The 19,521-nt window shown below is 38.7% G+C and overlaps 1 protein-coding gene across 5 annotated transcripts in view; it reads left to right on the top strand.

Annotated features, from left to right (window-relative positions):
- The first annotated feature begins 1,159 nt into the window (after nucleotides 1-1,159).
- The window catches only part of kcnab2b (potassium voltage-gated channel subfamily A regulatory beta subunit 2b), a 73,562-nt gene continuing 55,200 nt past the window's right edge, over nucleotides 1,160-19,521 (top strand). Inside the window, exons 1-5 of one of the 5 annotated variants that reach the window (XM_079588581.1) lie at nucleotides 1,240-1,363; nucleotides 7,057-7,134; nucleotides 7,783-7,830; nucleotides 17,593-17,708; nucleotides 17,904-17,942. In XM_079588581.1, the coding sequence (XP_079444707.1) occupies nucleotides 17,641-17,708; nucleotides 17,904-17,942 (107 nt within the window). In that variant the 5' untranslated portion in view covers nucleotides 1,240-1,363; nucleotides 7,057-7,134; nucleotides 7,783-7,830; nucleotides 17,593-17,640. Of the gene's footprint in view, nucleotides 1,364-7,056; nucleotides 7,135-7,751; nucleotides 7,831-17,592; nucleotides 17,709-17,903; nucleotides 17,943-19,521 lie in introns of those variants that run through there. The other 4 variants (XM_079588580.1, XM_079588578.1, XM_079588579.1 and 1 more) reach the window with 4 other exon arrangements.

The following is a 19,521-nucleotide window of genomic DNA, read 5'->3' as shown; positions in this document are numbered from 1 at the left end:
TGATCAGTTAGTCCTTTATGGTAGGCCATGGGTCTCCCACCCTGAAAAGTGGTCTTGTAAAGTTTTGATCCAACCAAATCCAATTAACCAGCTAATTCAGGGTTACTTGAAAATTACAGGTGTGTTGGAACAGAAGTCTGCCGGAAGTTTGCTATTCAGGATATTTTTTTAAGGCTACCATAGTCAAAAATAACTGACAATATCCTGGAGAAATATCCTGCATCATCATCATCATCATCATCATCCAGTGCACTAAATCTTGCAGAATGTTTGCAAAAAACAACTAAGAAAATCAAAAGAAGACAATACACACGCTCCCTAGAGCCTATAGGCATACAATGTTCTATTGTTCTATATGTTCTACAATGTTCTACAATAGCTACAATGTTCAGGATAAAGCTGAAAGAACGCAGTAAATGTGTCATACAAAGAAAGGGATTCACTCAAACTAGTCTTACAGTTCTATATTGTCTATAGTCTGAGATAGTATTAGTCTCAAATACTATAGGCTCTATAGGCTACTTTATAATCAATCATAAATCAGTGTAATTCGAATGACCTCACATGTCGATGCCGGTGAATTCCAATATCCTCATGCTTTCTTCTTTTTTCTCACGCTGTAGCTATACATTACTCGTTCTCAGCAGCATGGATGGCGTCTGGATGATCGTTAACAGTATATCACTGCAAACTGTGCAAAGGCATTTCCAACTTCTTTCTTGTAAGCAAAGAACGAAATAACTTCAGCGTGACTTAGCGTAAATCGTGGCCTTGAATCACGTTCTGCTTGTGCGTTACTTGTGCACGAGCACGACACGTCATGAATGAATGCGAGCACCAGCAGCTTCTGTTCTGGCTTCAGTTGACTTCAGTAGACCTAAACTATATTGCAGCAGGAGTTTCACGTTCGGTTAACTTTTTTTTATGTTACTAGGTTAAGAAAGTTCAGAACAAAATTCAAAAGTAGGCCTAACATTAAAAGTAGCCTAACATTCAAGTTTGCAAAATTATAATATACTCTTTTGTCTCATCTGCAGATGCTGAACTGTGAGCCTCTGAAATATTGTATACGTTATCTTGAATGAGTAAAATAATGAATTAAACGTATTTTAATCTGTCATGGAAAAACTTAAGCAACGTACGTCACGTGAAAGAATTTGCCAGTCACTGAACGCTACTGGCCACCGCGGTGACGTAATGCGATTCTCACAAATGGCGTCATTAACTCCGGATTGCTTCCTATCCCACTACTGCACTGATGCCCAATGACAGCTGCTCGCGTGCATCTGTGGCGCAAGTTTTTGCTTTAGAGGTGTTCAATGTCTCTGTTGTTTCCTCTACAACAACATCTCGTAGCCAGAAGGTAAGTCAGCACGCAAGCAAGAGAACTCAAATGTGTTTTTTGAACTCTCAGCAGCGCGAGCACATATTTACAGACATCAGTCACTGTTAAAACATAAACGTAAAATGTATTTAGCATTATAACGTTACATATGTACACATGTGGTGCATTTCTCTCTGTCAGCAATAGATACTTATGAAAAATGTAACCATGTGTGTCAAGGTGTAATGACAATATGGTAGCATTTGCTTAACTATGTTTTGTCCTGTGGCGATAGTAACGTTAGGCATATTATGGCGGAACATTATCCTTTTTACCTTTTGACTCATTGTATTGGTTTCCAAGGTTGTCATTGCATTTCATGGCTTAAAGGAACCCAGACAGTGTAGGTAATTTGATCCAGAATTTTTTTTTGTTATAATGGTTGAAAGTCTCTTCACATCCTGATAGCACAGTTCCTTGATTATAATGCAGGAATGAGAGTATAGTTCCTAGTCATATTGGCCTAGAAAATCGCAACTTTTTATTTTCTCCCAGATAGCACACGTACGTCTGCAAGATGTCTGTTAAAGATCACTTGATCTGGAAAGCATCTGCTGTTTACTAACATCTGATAGACATCTTTAAGAAGTCAGTTTAACATATATTCTAAATCATTACATCTTAAAGACATCTTCAAAACGTCTATTTGACATGACATCTGACAGGAAACGTCCTATAGACGTATTGCAGATGAGCAAACACTCTAAAAAATACGTCTTCCAGATGTAAAGGCGTACATCAAATAGACGTCTCCGTGATGTACGGGTGCTATCTGGGCTGTCGGATGTAACTACAGAAGAGTCAAGTTTTAAATAGGAAAAATATCGAAACTCTTTGGTAATTTTTTTGAGAGAGATGCTAACGGTCTAATCAGATTCAATGATCTATGCTAAGCTAGCTAAAAGTGCTACCACCAGACCCGTAGATCGGCTGAATGGATTTGAAAACGGTAAAACACAACTGTTTAACTCTAGGGTAGTTGGAAAATGAGCCTATTTCCAAAAAAAGTGGAGTGTTCCTTTAATCTAATGTCACGGCACATCCGTATTTCATATTTTCTTAATGTCTTGTACCATTAAACATGTTATCACGTGGATGAATAATCATATGCAGATGAGGATATGCATAGTAAAACTAGGCGTTGTAAGCTCCATATGGTTATTTAGGAGACGCATGTGCGCACAATCTTCCGGTGACTGGGATTTATAAAGTGAATTATGCGCAGGTTCTGGCGTACGGACGGTTTTATAAGTCTGAATTTTTTTTTTGCGTACGCCATTTTTGGCTTTCGGGCACACGTACACTTTCAGTAAGGATCCTACGCACACTTTTATAAATGAGACATCAGAAGAAAGACTGAAGAAATAGAAATGAGACCCAATACAAAAGAGAAAAGCTCAGAAGAAATCACTGGAAAATGAAGGGTTTATGATCAGGAAAGAGCTTAGGACCTCTGTAATATTAGAAAAGCTTTCTATCGCCAGAGAGAGCGGGAAGGCCTGAAAAAAGGACACTGAGGTTGCTTTGATTTGACTCCACACGTTAGTAACACTGCAGCCTTGCTGTGCTGTTGGCAATTAACAACAAAGTCTAGTTTGTAACCACTATTGTGTAGGCCTACTGTACGTTCATTTTTTGTGTGCTTCCTTGTAGTGCTGGGCAGTATGACCAAAAAATTATATCATGGTATTTTTCAGAATTTTTCCGGTTTCACGGTAGCCTATATGACAGTTTTTTTTTTCAAGCATTACTGTGTGTTTTCTACATTTTATACTGATTGAGAGAGGAAATACGGCAGTAGATTGACTTAGAATGCCCTATTTTACTTTAATGAGTGAATATTGTAGAAAAATTCCATATTAGTATTAGGTTTGCAAGGCCCCACAAAATGGTGTTTACAAAGAGGTGCCAGCAGGAGGCGCTTTAGGAGCAGCAGAAATGGCGGTTTCCCCAGTAATGGCTGTACACAAAGCAGCGCAGCGCTAATAAACCCTGCTTTATCAGGAAAGATAAAGAATGATTAAATAAAAATAGCATCGAAACTTTTCTAAAGACAGTCAGTTCCCTTCAAAGATACATATAAAAGCACCCACGCCACGTTTTGACTTTGAAACATGCAGTGGTCAAGTTTATTCAACGATGTCAAAGCAATTTGGAAAATCTATTTGTGGCAGGCAGTGTTGATATTGTGCACCAATGTATGGGACACACTGTGATATAATTTGACGGCTATCCATCTTCACCGTCACACATTAGTAACACATACAGCTGTTCCCTCACCACAGTGCAACATTGAAAAGGGCCCCTCTCAAAGAGTGTCGCGCCTCGTTCCGAACGTTGTTTGAGCGACATACACCGGGACTGCGGTATATTAAAAATGAATATCATAACAAAAATAAACACCGGTATTCGGTATGAACCGGTATACTGCCCAGCATTACTTCCTTGTTATTCGTTCATCATCTGCACTTTATTTGTCTCAAAGCATTATTTTGTTGCGCTTCTGCTATGATAAACAGACAGTTGCGTGCATAACGGAGGCCTGGGCTGCGTTCCAGTCCAAATTGACATCCCCTTCACTTGCTAACTTCCCTCCGCCTCGTTCACTCGGATGTACGTCATTGCTTACGTTGCACGAGTGCCCAATAGTGGCGGAAACTGCAAATGGCTGAATTGGAACATCCTAAGCCCTTGATCACTTGGAATCAGCTATGGAGTTGATTTATTATTTAAAAAAAAATGTCCCTGTCCCTTTAAGAATTTATTTAATGCAGCATCCAAATGTATATAGGTGTGCTTGGGTTGTTTTAAATAAAAAAAATGATAATTGATATATCATCGAGTTGTTGTTTGTTGTGGTGGTGATTAGACGAGATCTGTGGTGATGTCACAATCATACTGCATTGTGGGACATACTGGTGCCTGTACATATGAAGTAGACTCACTCCCTCGGTCAAAATCAAGGGAACGAGGGTCTGTCCATATAAACTCCCCTCGTCCACTTAACGAAGAGGAACGCACTTCAAAATGGCGGCAGGGATTCCCCCTAGGGGAAGTGCTTAGGGAAGTTCGCAAGTGCATGTCTAAAAGTGGACTGGAACGCAGCCATAGAGTGACGCTGACGACTGCTGGAGAATGCGGTGTTTAGTGTCATTGTTAGTGTACTCCTCGGTCCTCGCATGCCGGGCGATCGGGGTAAAGTACACCTGGCTGCAGCCTGCAGATCGGGGCGGGGCTGCACGTCGCCCCACCCCACACTTACTCTGATTGACTCATTCGTCTTCAATAGGCATGCATAATAGAAAATGTGTTAGTTGGTGTAGGTCAGAGTATAGTGCATGGATTGAATGTCATCAATCAAGTTACAAAACTGTAAAAGAGAGGTGTCTAATGCGACACAAATAAGATAGAGCTTAAATAGGTTAAGCTCAGTCTAGACCACACCACTTAATTTGCTATCCGTAGTCCTTATCATTAAATTGTAGTTGTAACATTGAGTTGTATTGCAAGTTTTATCTTGTAGATCACGAAACGGGTCTTGGAGATCTCAATTTAATACTTCATAAAGTGAATCACAATATTTGGCCGCAGGGGCTGTGAGATATTTGGATACAATTTGAGCTAAAATGAGTCGAAATATGATGTTTTCTAATCTAATTTTGGCCTCGCCTGAAACGGAAACAGAAGTAAAACATTGCTTAACATAATGTAAGTGTCTAAAAGGCATGAGCATTTTAGGTGGGCATTATGCAAATGTATCTTCTAGTGAGGTAAAACCGTATAGCAGTAGGATTCGAAACCCAAACGACTCGTAAAGACGGTTTAGAGTAGATTCTTTCTTTTTGTAGACAAACATTATTGATCGTGCTCTTTCGACTTCGAACTTTGCAGAATGTTTACATTCATAAACGGCTATATTACAAACTGCATGAAAGGGAATATTTGAAAAAACATAATAGGGGCACTTTATTTATGTGGCGAAATGCAGTGGAATAAGTGGTATGACTACCGTATCCCTTAAATGTCCATCTAGTTTGAATGCAGGAATTCTAGTTTAGCAAGTATCGTTTCTGCGATAACAACCGGCTGGACGTACATTATCCTGTACTTATTTATATTTGTAAAATATAATTTTTCTCAGTTTTATTATTTTAGAGTTTTCCTGATGCTTTTAATAATCTTAATTAAACAATTTGATTTAATGTGTCTATTTTTCAAAGTTAACTACAGTATAGGCTTCAGATTTTTATTTGACCTCTAAATGAAATTGTATCTCCATTGTCAGAGGACACTTGAAAACATATTGACAGTTTTATTGCTCAATGACCTTGGTAAAATGACACTTTTTCAAAACATGGTCTAGAGAACGTATCTGTGACTGTCCACTCAGCACCTCGTATCCATTTTACATGCCAATTCATCGTTATGAACTTTGAATAAAACATTTTGGCAAATGCATTATGCATGGAAACATAATACATCTAAATTGAAGATGCTGTCATTTTCCATTGCCGTACCCGATGACGTTATCCGATTTTAGTTCTCATGGAGTTGACCGGACATATAGGAATACACGAATATACGTTATAATATGAACATATGTATTTGTCTTTAAATCTCCAAAGGTTTTGTCGCATGACGTAAGTAGTGTGACATAAAAGACTTCAGCTGCTCTAAGCAAGTCTATCACCACAATCTGTAAGACCCGAGCGAAGTGACAGAGAGGATAGAAAACGTTCCTGACTCTCTACTTCAAGGACAGGCCCGTAGCAGAGCTTTGCCATCACCTCAGCATCTATCACCTCTATTTCCAGTGATGCTCTTTGAGCTTTGGTTGCGAGTTTCAGTTAAGTGTTGAATGTTTAGTTGGATGGAACAAACCCTGCGATGCAGCGTCACCTTATACAGCCCAGACAGAAACTAGAGCTTATCTATAGAAAGTGTTCCTTCACCTCTGTATCCCTGGCAGCAAAGTGATAGTTTAGCCTAGTGGAACCTGTAAGAAGATGAGGTATTTTACAGTTTCATGTTGGCGCACACATATTGTTTTAAAGTGTATGAAGTAGCATTTTAAGCATATTTTGTTCCGGTGTTTTATTATTCAGTGATTTATAGTAGCCTACACTTTTAAGTGGCAGACTAAAGATCGTATGAATTTTAGTGTTTAAAGCTCTGAAAGGTTGTAGGTTCAAACCAGGCCAGTCACATCACCCCTACTATTGAAAATATATATATTTTTTTTCTTCTAGTTAAAAGTGGATAATTACTATAACAAAACAAAAGTTAAGCTAACATTTTTGGTTTAAGCTAAAATCTTTAAAATCTTGCTTCGGTACTTGATGTATTACAACATGAGGTGTATTAATAACATCCTACCAAAAGACACAAGTTTAAAAAATAACTGCATTTATAACAAGCATTTCAAAATAACAGAAATAGAACCTTTTCTTTTAGTTATTATTTACTTTGCCTGTAAATGTATCACGATCCCTGATAGTATATTCATAAAACATGCCGGGTAGTTGACAATGATTCAGCATAAATGTTTTTTGTCAGAGCTGACAAAAACACAATAGTCAGGTTCTTTGGTACAGTAGAATGCTAATTGTATTACATTCTCTCATCAACTCTCTTAAAAAAGAGTTCTAAAGGTTCTTGATTTCCATTGATAGTTCCATGAAGAACCTTTTACATTCTTGGAAGTGGAACCTTTACATTGCACAAAAGGTTATTTGGAAAAAGAACAAAAGGTAAAGTGGGAAAGTTTCTTTTTTTACACACGCACTAAAAAACCTTTAGGAACCTTTTATTTTTTTAGAGTGAAGGATTAAAATATTTCAACTGAAATTCACGACAGCTTTGTTTTTTGTTTTTTTCTGATATTTTTTAAAAACTGCCTATGTGTGTTAGAACATAGAGAATCATCACCGAAACGACAGTGAAAACAGTCAAGCAATATGCAACACCTGCATATTTGTTTATTTACTTCTTATGGATTTTGTTTGCAATCCATATTTATAATGTACTGGTTAGCATATGTGAAACTAGCATTGTTTTGTTTGCCTGTCAAAGTCTAGAAGGCTGATCTGAATGGCTTTTGTTTAGTTTACTCAGCACTTAAAAATGCACATGAGCAGCATTTATTATGCTTTTGTTTTTCACCCTCATATTCTTTCCTCACATTCACAGAGACACACACACACATCCAGAGTTCATGATCTGCATAGCCGTGTAGCAGATTCGCTGAGCTTGGGGAGGAATACATTACATATTCAATACATACTGCAAGCCAAAGCACTGGCATCATCCTGAGCACACTCCTCCCTTTCTCTCTCTTCCCTTTCTCTGTCTTATACCTTTCTGACAGGATTCTGCTCAGCCCATCTGTGTTTCCACAGTGAAAGCCAAGCTGGAGTTATCAGGCAGCAACACAGCACAAGACACCGGTGAGTGTGCAACTGCAGTATGTCTTTTAATCTATGCTAGTGTCATACAGTAAACTAGTCTTTGTGTATGATTTAACATGTTTAATGCCAGATGTTTGTGCCAAACCTTTGTTATTTGATCCTCAGTGAGTTGTTAAACCGCATCCTGTTCTGTAGGGAATAACCTTGGCTCCTCCTTAACAAATGTAATGTCTGATAATGTTAGGAGAGATGCATTGCATCTTTATTTGCAGACTGATGTGTATGCTCACGCTTTAGCACTCTGTAGATGATTTCTGTCTACTTTTGCAGAGTTTTGGCTTCGGTTCAAACTCCGCTGTGTTTGGCTCACTGCAGTCATAGTGTTGCTAGCTGCCTCATACATTCAGTTATACTGTATTTTCACTAGAGTGAGATTGTTGTGATAGTCCAGATGGACTATTCTGGAGTATATGAGAACGCTGACTTAAGGTCCTAAACTTCCAGCTCAGCTTTGTGTTGCCCTGTATGTTGATGAGTTAAAGGGATAGATATAACCCAAAAATGAGAATTGTCATCATTTACTCTCATGTTGTTACAAACCTGTGACTGTATGACTCTTTAGAAGATTGAAGAAGAAATTTTGAAAATGTCTTTTTTTTTTTTTTTTTTTTTTCAAAACATTGAAAGACAATGGTGTCTTCAAATATATATTATTTTGTGTTCCACAGAAGTGATAGGGTTTGGAATGACATCAAACATAAGGCATCACAGAATTCTCATGTTACTGAATCAATTGAGTTGAATTGTATGTAAATACCTGGATTTAAGGAATGTATATAAAGTTCTACAGTAAGTTATGCATCATGCCACATGAGTTTTGTTGCAGTTGTGAAGTTGACAATTGATACATTGTAAAGAGATACATTATTACATAGTACCTTATAGCTTAATGCCTTAGCTTAAAGTGTAAATGTTTTGGAATAGCTCTACCCCTAAAATCTGTCATCTGTAAAATCGTCTTAGGTTGCGTATGCAACCAGGTTCTCTGAGAAGAACGAGTGGTATTGACGCTATGGGGAACGTCATCAGTGTGACCGGTGTCTGAGGCACATGTAAACAACCAATAATCATTGGCAGATGGCAGTCCATGACTTCACATGCGGAGTGCCCATGAGCATAAAAGAGTGCCTGAGCTACACGCTATCAACTCTTTTGTCTGAAGGAGGTGCGCAGGCAGGCCCAAGCTATGGCAACAAGACGCAACGTCTCGTTCCCCTTCTCAGGGAACTGGGTTGAATACTTTGATCTTAGATGTTCCCTTTTAAAGTGGAACTTCAACGCCACATCTGATTTTGATGCTATGGGGAACAAATATCCACTAAGCCATGCTGAGGGAATGCCTGCCTCACTAGACTGTGAATATGTACAAACACTGTGGGAATAGCATATATTGACTCTACGGACTACCCAGCCAGAATCAGAAGCATATCAACCCCCTGGGTGCATCCCATGTGACTCATATAGTGGCACTACTACCTAAGCCAATATACTAGGGAATATCCCCAATCTTTTATGCTCTACAGCAAGGGAAGTCCCGGCTGTTACACATTCCTTTCTCACCTGTGGGACAGGCCTCAGCCCTATATGGCCCCAAGAACAGAGCTCTAAGGGAAAATACCGAACATAGCCTCAGCTATGTCAGGCATATCTCACCCCTATTTGACAACTTAGGGAGCAATTTTCCGCAGGGGAGCATAATTAGCACCTCCTTTTGGTATTACCACCCATCCAAGGGGGAACAAACATCCTTACCCTTTACTCAAGAAAGGGTGGCAAATGCAAGCAGGACGTAATGCAATTTGCCCAATAAAAGTAATCACCCATGCTCTAAACTCCAAGGAAGCTGTAGGGAAGCTTGGCCTTACTTAAACACCCCAATGTAATTGGGGGAGGGCAGCCCACACCCTTCCTTGAGTCAAGGCACTTTATTCAAGACCTGCTATAGTTAGTACTTTGTCTTTTTTTGGCATTAACAATAGGAAGCGTCAAATAATAAGGAGGGATGCCCCACCATCAAACTTCCTCTACGAAATAGTAGATCACCCATCCAAAGGGGAGCATACATTCCTACTTTAAAACCCAACAGTAGTTGGGGAGGGAGGTAAACGAAGTAGTGTGAATCTATACTGCCCTACATGACACTATTCACCCTGCATCAACCCTCACGGACCCACAGAGAGAGATATATCACCTAAAAGCTGCTGACTGAGACCCCATCTCTGTAAACTTCTCAACGACTGCCTTTTTGGCAGACCAAAAGGTCAGAGTGTAAGAACAAAGCATAGAGGAGAAAGTGTTTCCCTTTTTCCTTATCACAGATGCATGGAAACTATAACAACCATAGAACGGCCGATGCATTTGCCATTTGCTTTGTGGCACGGATGGCTAGATCTGTGACTTAAGCAGCTTTTTTTGGACTGGCTCAGGAAATGGATAGGCCACTTAATGGGCAGGCCTGGAGTCACCGCAACACAGTGTCTCAACCTTGGGGGACACCATCTTCCAGCATCACCCCTGAGCGTAAATTGGACGGATCTCATGGTGTGCAGGGCCCCACAGGCCTGTCTTGACTCTGCATATGTCTTGCCAAGAGCCACAAGGTGGTAACCAGAAGAGGCGGATTATTTGATAACATCCACCTCTTATCTGCCCACCTGTGACCCCATGATCAAGGCTGCCATGCTGCTTCAGCAGACACGGGTCCGAACCGCGAGGTGCAAAAACCTGACTTGAAATGGGAGCTCCCTCATCACGGCTCATCGGATTCAGTTTCCTCGAGCTGAACCGATCACTCCTTTGGCAAAGTGGGATACATGGGAAAGACTATACGAGCTGAGTATAAATTCCTCCATTATCTTGACACCTCAATGTGGAGATATAGAATAAATAAAAGGTTTACAAATTTATATGCGGGATGGCGGATAATTAATAACACCTCCCTTAACTCTCTCTGCATCTAATTACTCAGAATTAGACACATCACATTAATCAGTCGGGTTGGAAGATTCCTTGACATGAAACAACATAGCAAAGGAAAACTCCCATCAGGCTCCTCCATATACAATCCCCGCTATCGATCCTGCTCTGCCGCCCTGGTGGCCACGGGGACCCAAACCGCAAGGTGCATACGCTTGACTCTCATTTCTCAAGACTAGAGAGAGTCAAGCATTGGTGGAGCTTCCCACAGTGAACACATCACAATGAATGCATTCAACTCCCTCGAAAGCCGAACGGAGCCGAACGCTCGCTCTGCAAGAGAGAGAGAATCAAGCAATAACAGAGCCGAATGTGCTCCATGCAAACTCTAGATCTTTATTCAATTCAATTCAATTCAAGTTTATTTGTATAGCGCTTTTCACAATATACATTGTTTCAAAGCAGCTTTACAGAAAATGCATTTCCAAAATATACATACAAAAATACAGTTAGTTAATCATGTATTAATTTAGGGCATAACATATCGCCGGCGTTGGGTCGTCTCTTCACAGGCGTCGAGTCGTCTCATCACAGGCGTTGGGGCATCTGAAGTCTCCATGAGAGGCTGGATACTAACTGGAGCTGACAAACTCTATTTGAGTTATCTCGGGACAGGCGTCCCGAGATAACAACAAAAAAGGCAGATGGGAAATAATTAGCGTAGCTGCTGTTCTTAATATGAATGCATTTGATCTGATTTAACTGTAGTATAAAAGGTATGAGATGCATTATGTGAATGTTTGGCTAAAGAAATGCGTCTTTAATCTAGTTTTAAACTGGGAGAGCGAGTCTGAACCTCGGACAATATCAGGAAGGCTATTCCAGAGTTTAGGAGCTAGATGTGAAAACGCCCTCCCTCCTTTAGTGGACTTAGATATCCTAGGTACGACCAGAAGCCTCGAATTTAGCGATCTTAAAGAGCGCGATGGAATATATGGCGATAGAAGATCTCTTAAATACACAGGAGCTAAACCATTTAGGGCTTTATAGGTCAGTAACAATACTTTGTAATTGATACGGAACTTAATAGGTAACCAGTGTAGAGATGATAAAATTGGTGTTATATGATCATATTTTCTTGACCTAGTAAGAACTCTAGCAGCTGCATTTTGGACTAACTGTAGCTTGTTTACTGAGGATGCAGGACAACCAGCTAATAGAGCATTACAGTAATCTAGTCTCGAGGTCATGAATGCATGAACTAACTTTTCTGCATCAGAAACTGATAGCATATTACGTAGCTTAGCAATGTTTCTAAGGTGGAAAAAGGCTGTTCTTGTGACATTTGAAATATGATTTTCAAAAGACAAGTTGCGGTCTAGTATAACACCCAGGTCTTTTACTGTAGAGGATAAAGTAACAGGACGTCCATCTAGATTAAGGTTGTATTGTAAGAGGTTTTGTGGGCAGTTTTTTGGACCAATCAGTAATACCTCCGTTTTATCTGAGTTTAATAGAAGAAAATTACACGTCATCCAATATTTTATATCTTTAACACACTCTGTCATTTTAGATAATTTAGTGTTATCATCTGGTCTTTATCTGGTCTTTATCCCTTGGGAGAAAATCAAGCAAGCGCAGAGTTTTTCAGTGTCTTCTGAAGACAAAAATCGAATGACGCTCACGCACGGGCATATGTTATGCCCGTGTGATATGTTATGTTTGTATGGATGTAATGTACGTATGTATTAATACTGCTATTCCCCATTAAGCATGTAGGTGGTATTGCCACTTGTAATCATTAGTTGTTGTGTTCTTTAATAGACACTTTTTTTTTTATAACAAGCAAATCAACAGCAATAACATAGACCCGTAGAAACAAGTCTAATGTAAAGTTAAATCTGTTACTTTTAGGTTTTAAATGGGACCAAAACAAATTAAATGGAAATTTGAGTAAATATGTCAACAAAGAGTGTAACAGAGCACTTATGATTGATTTTGTAGTTAACTGATGGAGAGAGAGGCACAAAAGAGAAACAATTTTGGATGCATTCCTAATGAGGACTGGAACGAGGGCAGCCAGCACTTCCTGTGTTCTTCAGCTGCTCTTAAAAGCCCTAGGGGAGGTGGGATGCCTACAGTAGTCACTGACCACCACTCAGCTCATCTCTAACACACAGCAGAGTTGTAAAAGGATCCACCAAAGCACTGTAGAGGAGTTGAAGGAGTGCTGAGAGAGAGAGAGAGCGAGGGCATGCTGACAATGCGGTACACTGCCCAGAATCCTGATGAGGCAACAGTGAGGCTTCACTGCATTATGATCTCAAACCCTGCCCCACCTCTTCCTAAACCTGACTCACTCCATATGTCTGAAGGGAGGATCACTGTGTCCCTACTCACTTTATTTCAACTAGGATGTTATGTTACATAACCTTAAGTATGCTGTAAATATTAATATAGATAATAAATGTAATGTTTTTAATTGTGATCTGTTACCATTTTTAAATAATAGCGCTAACATGCATAATGCAAATTAATGCATAAACTTTGCTATTTCTGCATTTTACATAACATTTTTGTTGTAGATTTAATTATTAATTACATTTAATCTTAAGTTAATCTAAAAGAGAAAAGATTTTTTTAAAAGTGTTTTATTTTCAGGTTTAAATCAATTTAAGATTTTAGATTTTCAATGTGACCTCCGATTTTTGGAATTGAAAATTCACAATGAAATCAAAATTGAATGGAATATTGCAGTATTTATTATTAATGTTTTATCCGTGCACATAATTGATCTTGCATCTATTTTCTTCTCTGATGACGTGTTGTTGGCGTGAAAGCGGGACAACCTGTCACTCATGAGCAATAGCAAACAACAACAATCCAATGATGCAATCAATGCCTCATGAACAAAATCAAGTCCCGCCATACATTTGTGTGTGAGTTGCAGTGGTGCTCATGTCTGACTGAGTATTGCAGTCAATACTACCCCCCCACACACACACACACACACACTGTGCCACTCGTAACAGCATGAGGCAGCAGAAATGTGAACTTGATATTATACCCCTCACTTGTTCTCTTCCCTCTCTTACGTTCTCTCTTTTTTATTTTCTTTCCCTTTTAAAATGCCAGAGAATGCAAGTATCCACTGGCTAAATGTCTTACAGCTGAGCTGTTACTGAACAGTTTGTAATTCGCTCTAGGTGAATTCACTTCTAACTGAAGTATTGGAACATGCAGGCCATTTGTCACCTTAATGCTGCCTTGTTAAATTTTCATAGCAATATATACTACATAAATGAAAGAAATTTCACAATGATTGCATGTTCACAATGACTGCATTAATTTAAAGTGCCTCTATTATGCTTTTTCAAACATATTACCTTTCATGCGTTGTGTAATGTAACTTTTTGTGAATGTAAACGGTCTGCAAAGTTTTAAAGTCGAAAGTGCACACAAGTTATTGTTTTCCAAAAGAAAGTATCGACTCTCATACGGAACGCAGTAACACATTTGTGTAATGCCCTCCTATGCATGGTCTTCGTCGGCTGCCCGCGAACAATGACCACTGTGACTGCCCTCAAACGCTGTAGCTGGTTCGTGTTGTTCATGTCAAGAAGACGCGGTTTTCTGCTCTGCAAAAGCAAATTCTCTTTGTAAACGCTTCTAAAGGATGAGGATGTGAAGATTCAGTGCTTAAAATTACCACAGCAATACAACATCCGTGAGCCGTGGGAACGTTTGCTAATAGGTGTCACCTGTGTGCCACACCGGCCTGAAGTTTCTCACGGAGGAGCTGGGGAAAGATTAAAGTGACAACAGTCACTTTAAGTGAATGACTTTCGTTTTGTATTTGTTTATTTTATAATTAAAGTATGTTGATCTTTCGCTGGTTCCAGTCGCCACCTTCCCTGAAACTGTAGCTTTGTAACAGTTGCAACATCTCATAATGTACATCAAACTGAGTAGAGGTGCACTGAGAAACGTCCTGCTCAAGTCGTCCTTGTGACGGAGCTTCGGGTTGAATGACTAGTTCTTCCAATGTTTCATCATCGGATTCGCGCTCGGATTGATATGGTAAAATCGGCGCCATCTTTGCTGTCTTTACAGGGTGTACAATTGCTGAGCTTTAGAAAACCTCCGGAGCTGAAGTTCAGGTATGGTAATAGGCATTTCGTTTACGACACATGCTGGTCTACCAATCACAACAAACTGGGCCATCTGGCCAATCAGAGCAGAGTAGGCTCTCAGAAAGAAGGGGTTTAGAGAGACTGAATCTTCGGACAAGTCGTTTGAGAATCATTGAAAAATGTGGTGATGTGTAATGTATATTATGAGAAAATGAAAGCGTTTTTGACCTTTGATGCCGGTAAACCTGTTTTAGGAAACCTCCAAAACAAAATAAGGAGACTTTAAAATAGCTCAATAGGGACACTTTAACAAAAAATACAAGCAAAAATACAGCAACAAAGTACTATTGTGAAACATTATTACAATTTAAAATAACTTTTCTATTATTTTAGAATACATTTTAAAATGTAATTTATTTCTGTAATGGCAAAGCTGAATTTTCAGTCCAGTCTTCGGTATTGATCCTTCAGAAATCATCCTAATATGCTGATTTGCTGCTCAAGAAATGTTTCATATTATTATCAAAATTAATGTTTTTGTGGCCTCCATCATTATAATAAAATATTTTTATATTAATAAATAATATCAGGTCTTTTGGCATGTCAAATTCCGACTAGCTATATATAATGATTATGAACATTTATATTTATTGCCTTTAGGTTGTGTTGAACATACAATAGTTCATAATGTTCTGTAGTCATCAAGTAACTAGATTCTGTTTAAAGGGCAATCAATAAGCCTAGCTGTCAACTTACATTTTAATGCATCATGTATAGTCTGTCCCATGCATAAAGTTTCTCTCTCTCTGTGCGGATGAGTTCATGTGTTTGTGTGTTGCAGCAGTTTTCATGGTCCGTTGCGGCGTGGTCAGGTCATGCAGGGTGATTACTAGATCACGCCACCTGGCCGCTCAGAGGACACCTCAGTAAACAGATCGAGGGCCAGATTGTAGCTGTTGTATCTTTATCACATGGACATCCAAAACCAAAGATTAAGCCATCAGACTAAAGGTTTGGGTGTCCTAAAATGAGACGTATTCCGATACAAGAGTCGTAAGACGTGATGCGTTAAAGACTGATTAAATGTTCCTAATTGTCGGTGTATGTTTCAGGAGGTTGGTTCAGGTGTGATCCTAATTTCTATTGAGCAGCTTTTCTTTGGCCAAATTGTAACCATTGAAATACAACACTACTACTTGTGTAAATATTAACTTTAGTGCTGACTCTGCAATATTTCCTGCCCTAAACACAGTTTTACTCTAGTTTATTTGTTCTTTCTGAGTATTTTACTTTATAGCCAACACAACACAGACCACAGGACACAAAACAGTTTACTTCCAGAAGTACAAACTCTCTATAGGGAAAGTGGGCGGGCACTAAAACAGTCTGTAAGTGTATATCACCCCATGGTCTCTTTCTTCCCCCTCTTTCTGCTGGAATGGTATATTGCTCTGCAGTAGCATCAGCTACTCCACGTGCCAAACAGAGCTGTGTAAAGTGTCGACCCAACACTTTCTCTCACTTCTCTTGCCTGAATGTTTTATCTCTGCAGTTTATAATGTACTGCTGGTGAAATTCTGCCAGGCTGGAGACGTGCCAGTTGGCCATGTGGTGAGGGCAGACAGCAGGTGGACTCATCAGGCTTTCAACAGCAGATTCATGCTTGTTCAATAATTATGGGAGTTCACTCATACTGGAAACAACACACAGGGGTTATTACAGTTTGATGCCTTATGTTATTATTTGGCATTATTGTTTTAAGTTGCATTGATCAAAAGTTCCGTTTGCGGTGATATGTTCTTGTTCCAGTCTTCAATCCACTTTTTTTTTTCATGTACATTTTTAAAAGCATTACAGGCACAAATACTGTTTTTATTTTGTGTGAACTATTGGATATTTTAGATAAACTATGGAAGTCAATGGGGCCCATCGACTGTTTGGTTACTCATATTCTTCAAAATATCTTCTTTTGTGTTCAGCAGAAGAAATTCATACAGGTTTGAAACAACATTAGGGGGAGTAAATGATGACAGAAATGTCATTATTGGGTGAACGGTCCCTTTAACATAATTTGGATCCTTTCTTCCCTTGATTTAATTTTTTTGAATTACTAAAGTTACTGTACTAAATTGTTTTGTCTTTAGTTAATGGTTAATATGTTTTAATAAGTAAAAAGCCACATTTGTTTCCAAACTCTACTGACTTGCATCTTACTGTGAGGCTGAATTTGTTTTTACAACGCTGGGTACTATTTTGGTAGTCCTTTTTAAGATTTGATCATTTGAGTATTCTGATTTATTTTAACCCTACTGTCTTTTCTCTATTGTTGCTAATGTTTATATTTTAAGAACAACAAAAATGGCAAGCAACATCACATTTAGTTTGACTTAGAAGCAGAATCATACAGATCCATACAGACAGGATATCTAGGTTAACCAGCTAAGAGAAATAAGTGTAATTTAGCCTTGATTGTGTGTGTTTGCGTGTGTTAAAATTTCAAAATAATTGGCACCACCTACTGGCCTTACACTGTGTCACATTTTTTTGCCAATATCACATTTTTGATAGCCTGTTTATTTGTTGCACAACCAAAACATTTGTCCAGAAGCAATTTTCAATAGCATGTGATTATTGTAATTATTTCACTTTTATGTTACATTGCTGATTGGTATTTTCTCTCTGTTATGTACAGAAGCTGAGAGTGAGAGCCGTCAGCTGGTCTCTCCTCCCTCACGGCTCCATGTACCCCGAACCAAACACAGATTCTCCTGCTCGTCTCTCCACACGGCAGACTGGATCCCCCTATACGTGAGCACAGACAATTAATCTACACAAAGAGAGCGAATAGTTCATTGATAAATGAAAAGCCCTATATGACCAATACATAACTAATGAGCTGTATATTATAATTTTCTTACCTCCACTAAATTCAGTTTAAAAAGTCAAACTAAGTCATACAGTACTAACACTCATCCTTTGTCTTTCACGCTGTTGTTGCTGTAGAGCTCGTGGGAGTCCAAAGAGGCAGCTGCAGTTTTACAGGTACTGTACCTCTGCCCTTCATGTGTAAATATAGCCACGTCTCCACAAGATTACATAAAACGCTTTTATCCATAACTCTGTACAGTACAGTAAAATGCAGAGACGGTCCCCCTGGACTATTTGGGAGTTAAGTGCCTTGCTCAAGGACAAGGAGTGGGGATTGTAAAATAAGTAACTCAACTTTCTAACATGAAACTTGTTAACAGCAAAGGTTTTTAACCATTTGTAGGACTGGGTGATTATAGTTTAATAAAATACATCTTAGTATTTTGTAGTTTGTTTATATTTGGTATTCAGTGTATATGTTTGTATTTGCTCTAAAATGGCATGAAAGGCTTTTTATTAATTTTTTTCAGTCGGATAAACCATATTTTTAACCACAGACATTATTGCTAAATTGATTGACATTTAGCATACAGTATATACTTGAAAAAGGTATATAAATTACTGTTCAAAAGTTTGGTGTCAGTAGATTTTAAGATTTTAGTTTAAGAAATTAATGCTTTTATTCACAAAGAACCTTTTTCTTTTTCGGTTTCTATTTTTTTTTATTTTTTTTTAAAGCTGATCTTTCTGTTCATCAAAGAGTTCTGCAGCACAACTTTTTTCAACTTTTTCTTGAGCACCAAATCAGCATATTACTATTTTCTGAAGGATCATGTGAAAATTCACAGGGATAATTTACATGTTAAAATATATTAAAATAATAAAAGTTATTTTAAATTGTAATATTTTACAATATTTCACAATATTACTTTTTTTACTGTAATTTTTTTAAATAAACTAAAATAAACGCAGCCTTGGTGAGAAACTTCTTTCAAAAACATAAAAAAAATCCTACTGACCCCAAACAAGTTGGCTTAGATGATATCTGTGCTTTGCTTTAGGAAATGTGTGTACAAAATACTGTATTATTATTCTAACAGAATCTGAAAAGCTAATAGTTCCTGCACTATTCATCACCAGTATTCTGCACAATGATGGGTTATCCGTTTTCATCTTGTCGGAGGGATGCTGTAGCTTTATCTGTAGCTGTCTCAGTTGAACTATTCCTTACATGAACATATTACACAAAGCCAAGGTAGTTTTGAACTATTTCATAATGAGCCCTGCTGATTCATTTTGGGGGAACACTGACCCTTCGCTTGCCAATCTCTGTAGTGCTTCACACAAGAGACGTCTGAAAGGAGGAACGCAGACTCGTACTGGCCTATGAAATGAGTTATATATTTAGAATGGATATGACATCACAGGCAAATGGTGTATACTAAATAATAGATGCTACTGTTATAAGGCACGCCTGGAGTGTTTAGTCGCAGGGAAATGAAGGAAACGGCAACGTTTGCAGCAATGTCAAAGTTGCTCGGTATGGAGAACTGTAATTAACTCGAGTGAGTGCAAATAAGCTACTGTGCTTACACGTTAAAAGCTAATGTGTTTCCTGTTGTGATGGCCAGCTGAGTACAGCACTCACTGTATGAACAAGTTTACGGTCTGCTGGGTTTGACTTCCACTCGAATACGTAATCTCAACCTTTCTCTCTCTTCAGCATGTAATTCACATCCCTATCCTGAATCCA

This window comes from Phoxinus phoxinus (assembly GCF_949152265.1).
Source record: "Phoxinus phoxinus genome assembly, chromosome: 18".
Taxonomy (NCBI): domain Eukaryota; kingdom Metazoa; phylum Chordata; class Actinopteri; order Cypriniformes; family Leuciscidae; genus Phoxinus; species Phoxinus phoxinus.
Note: the sequence above shows the minus strand (reverse complement) of the source record. Positions and strands in the feature narration are given on the sequence as shown.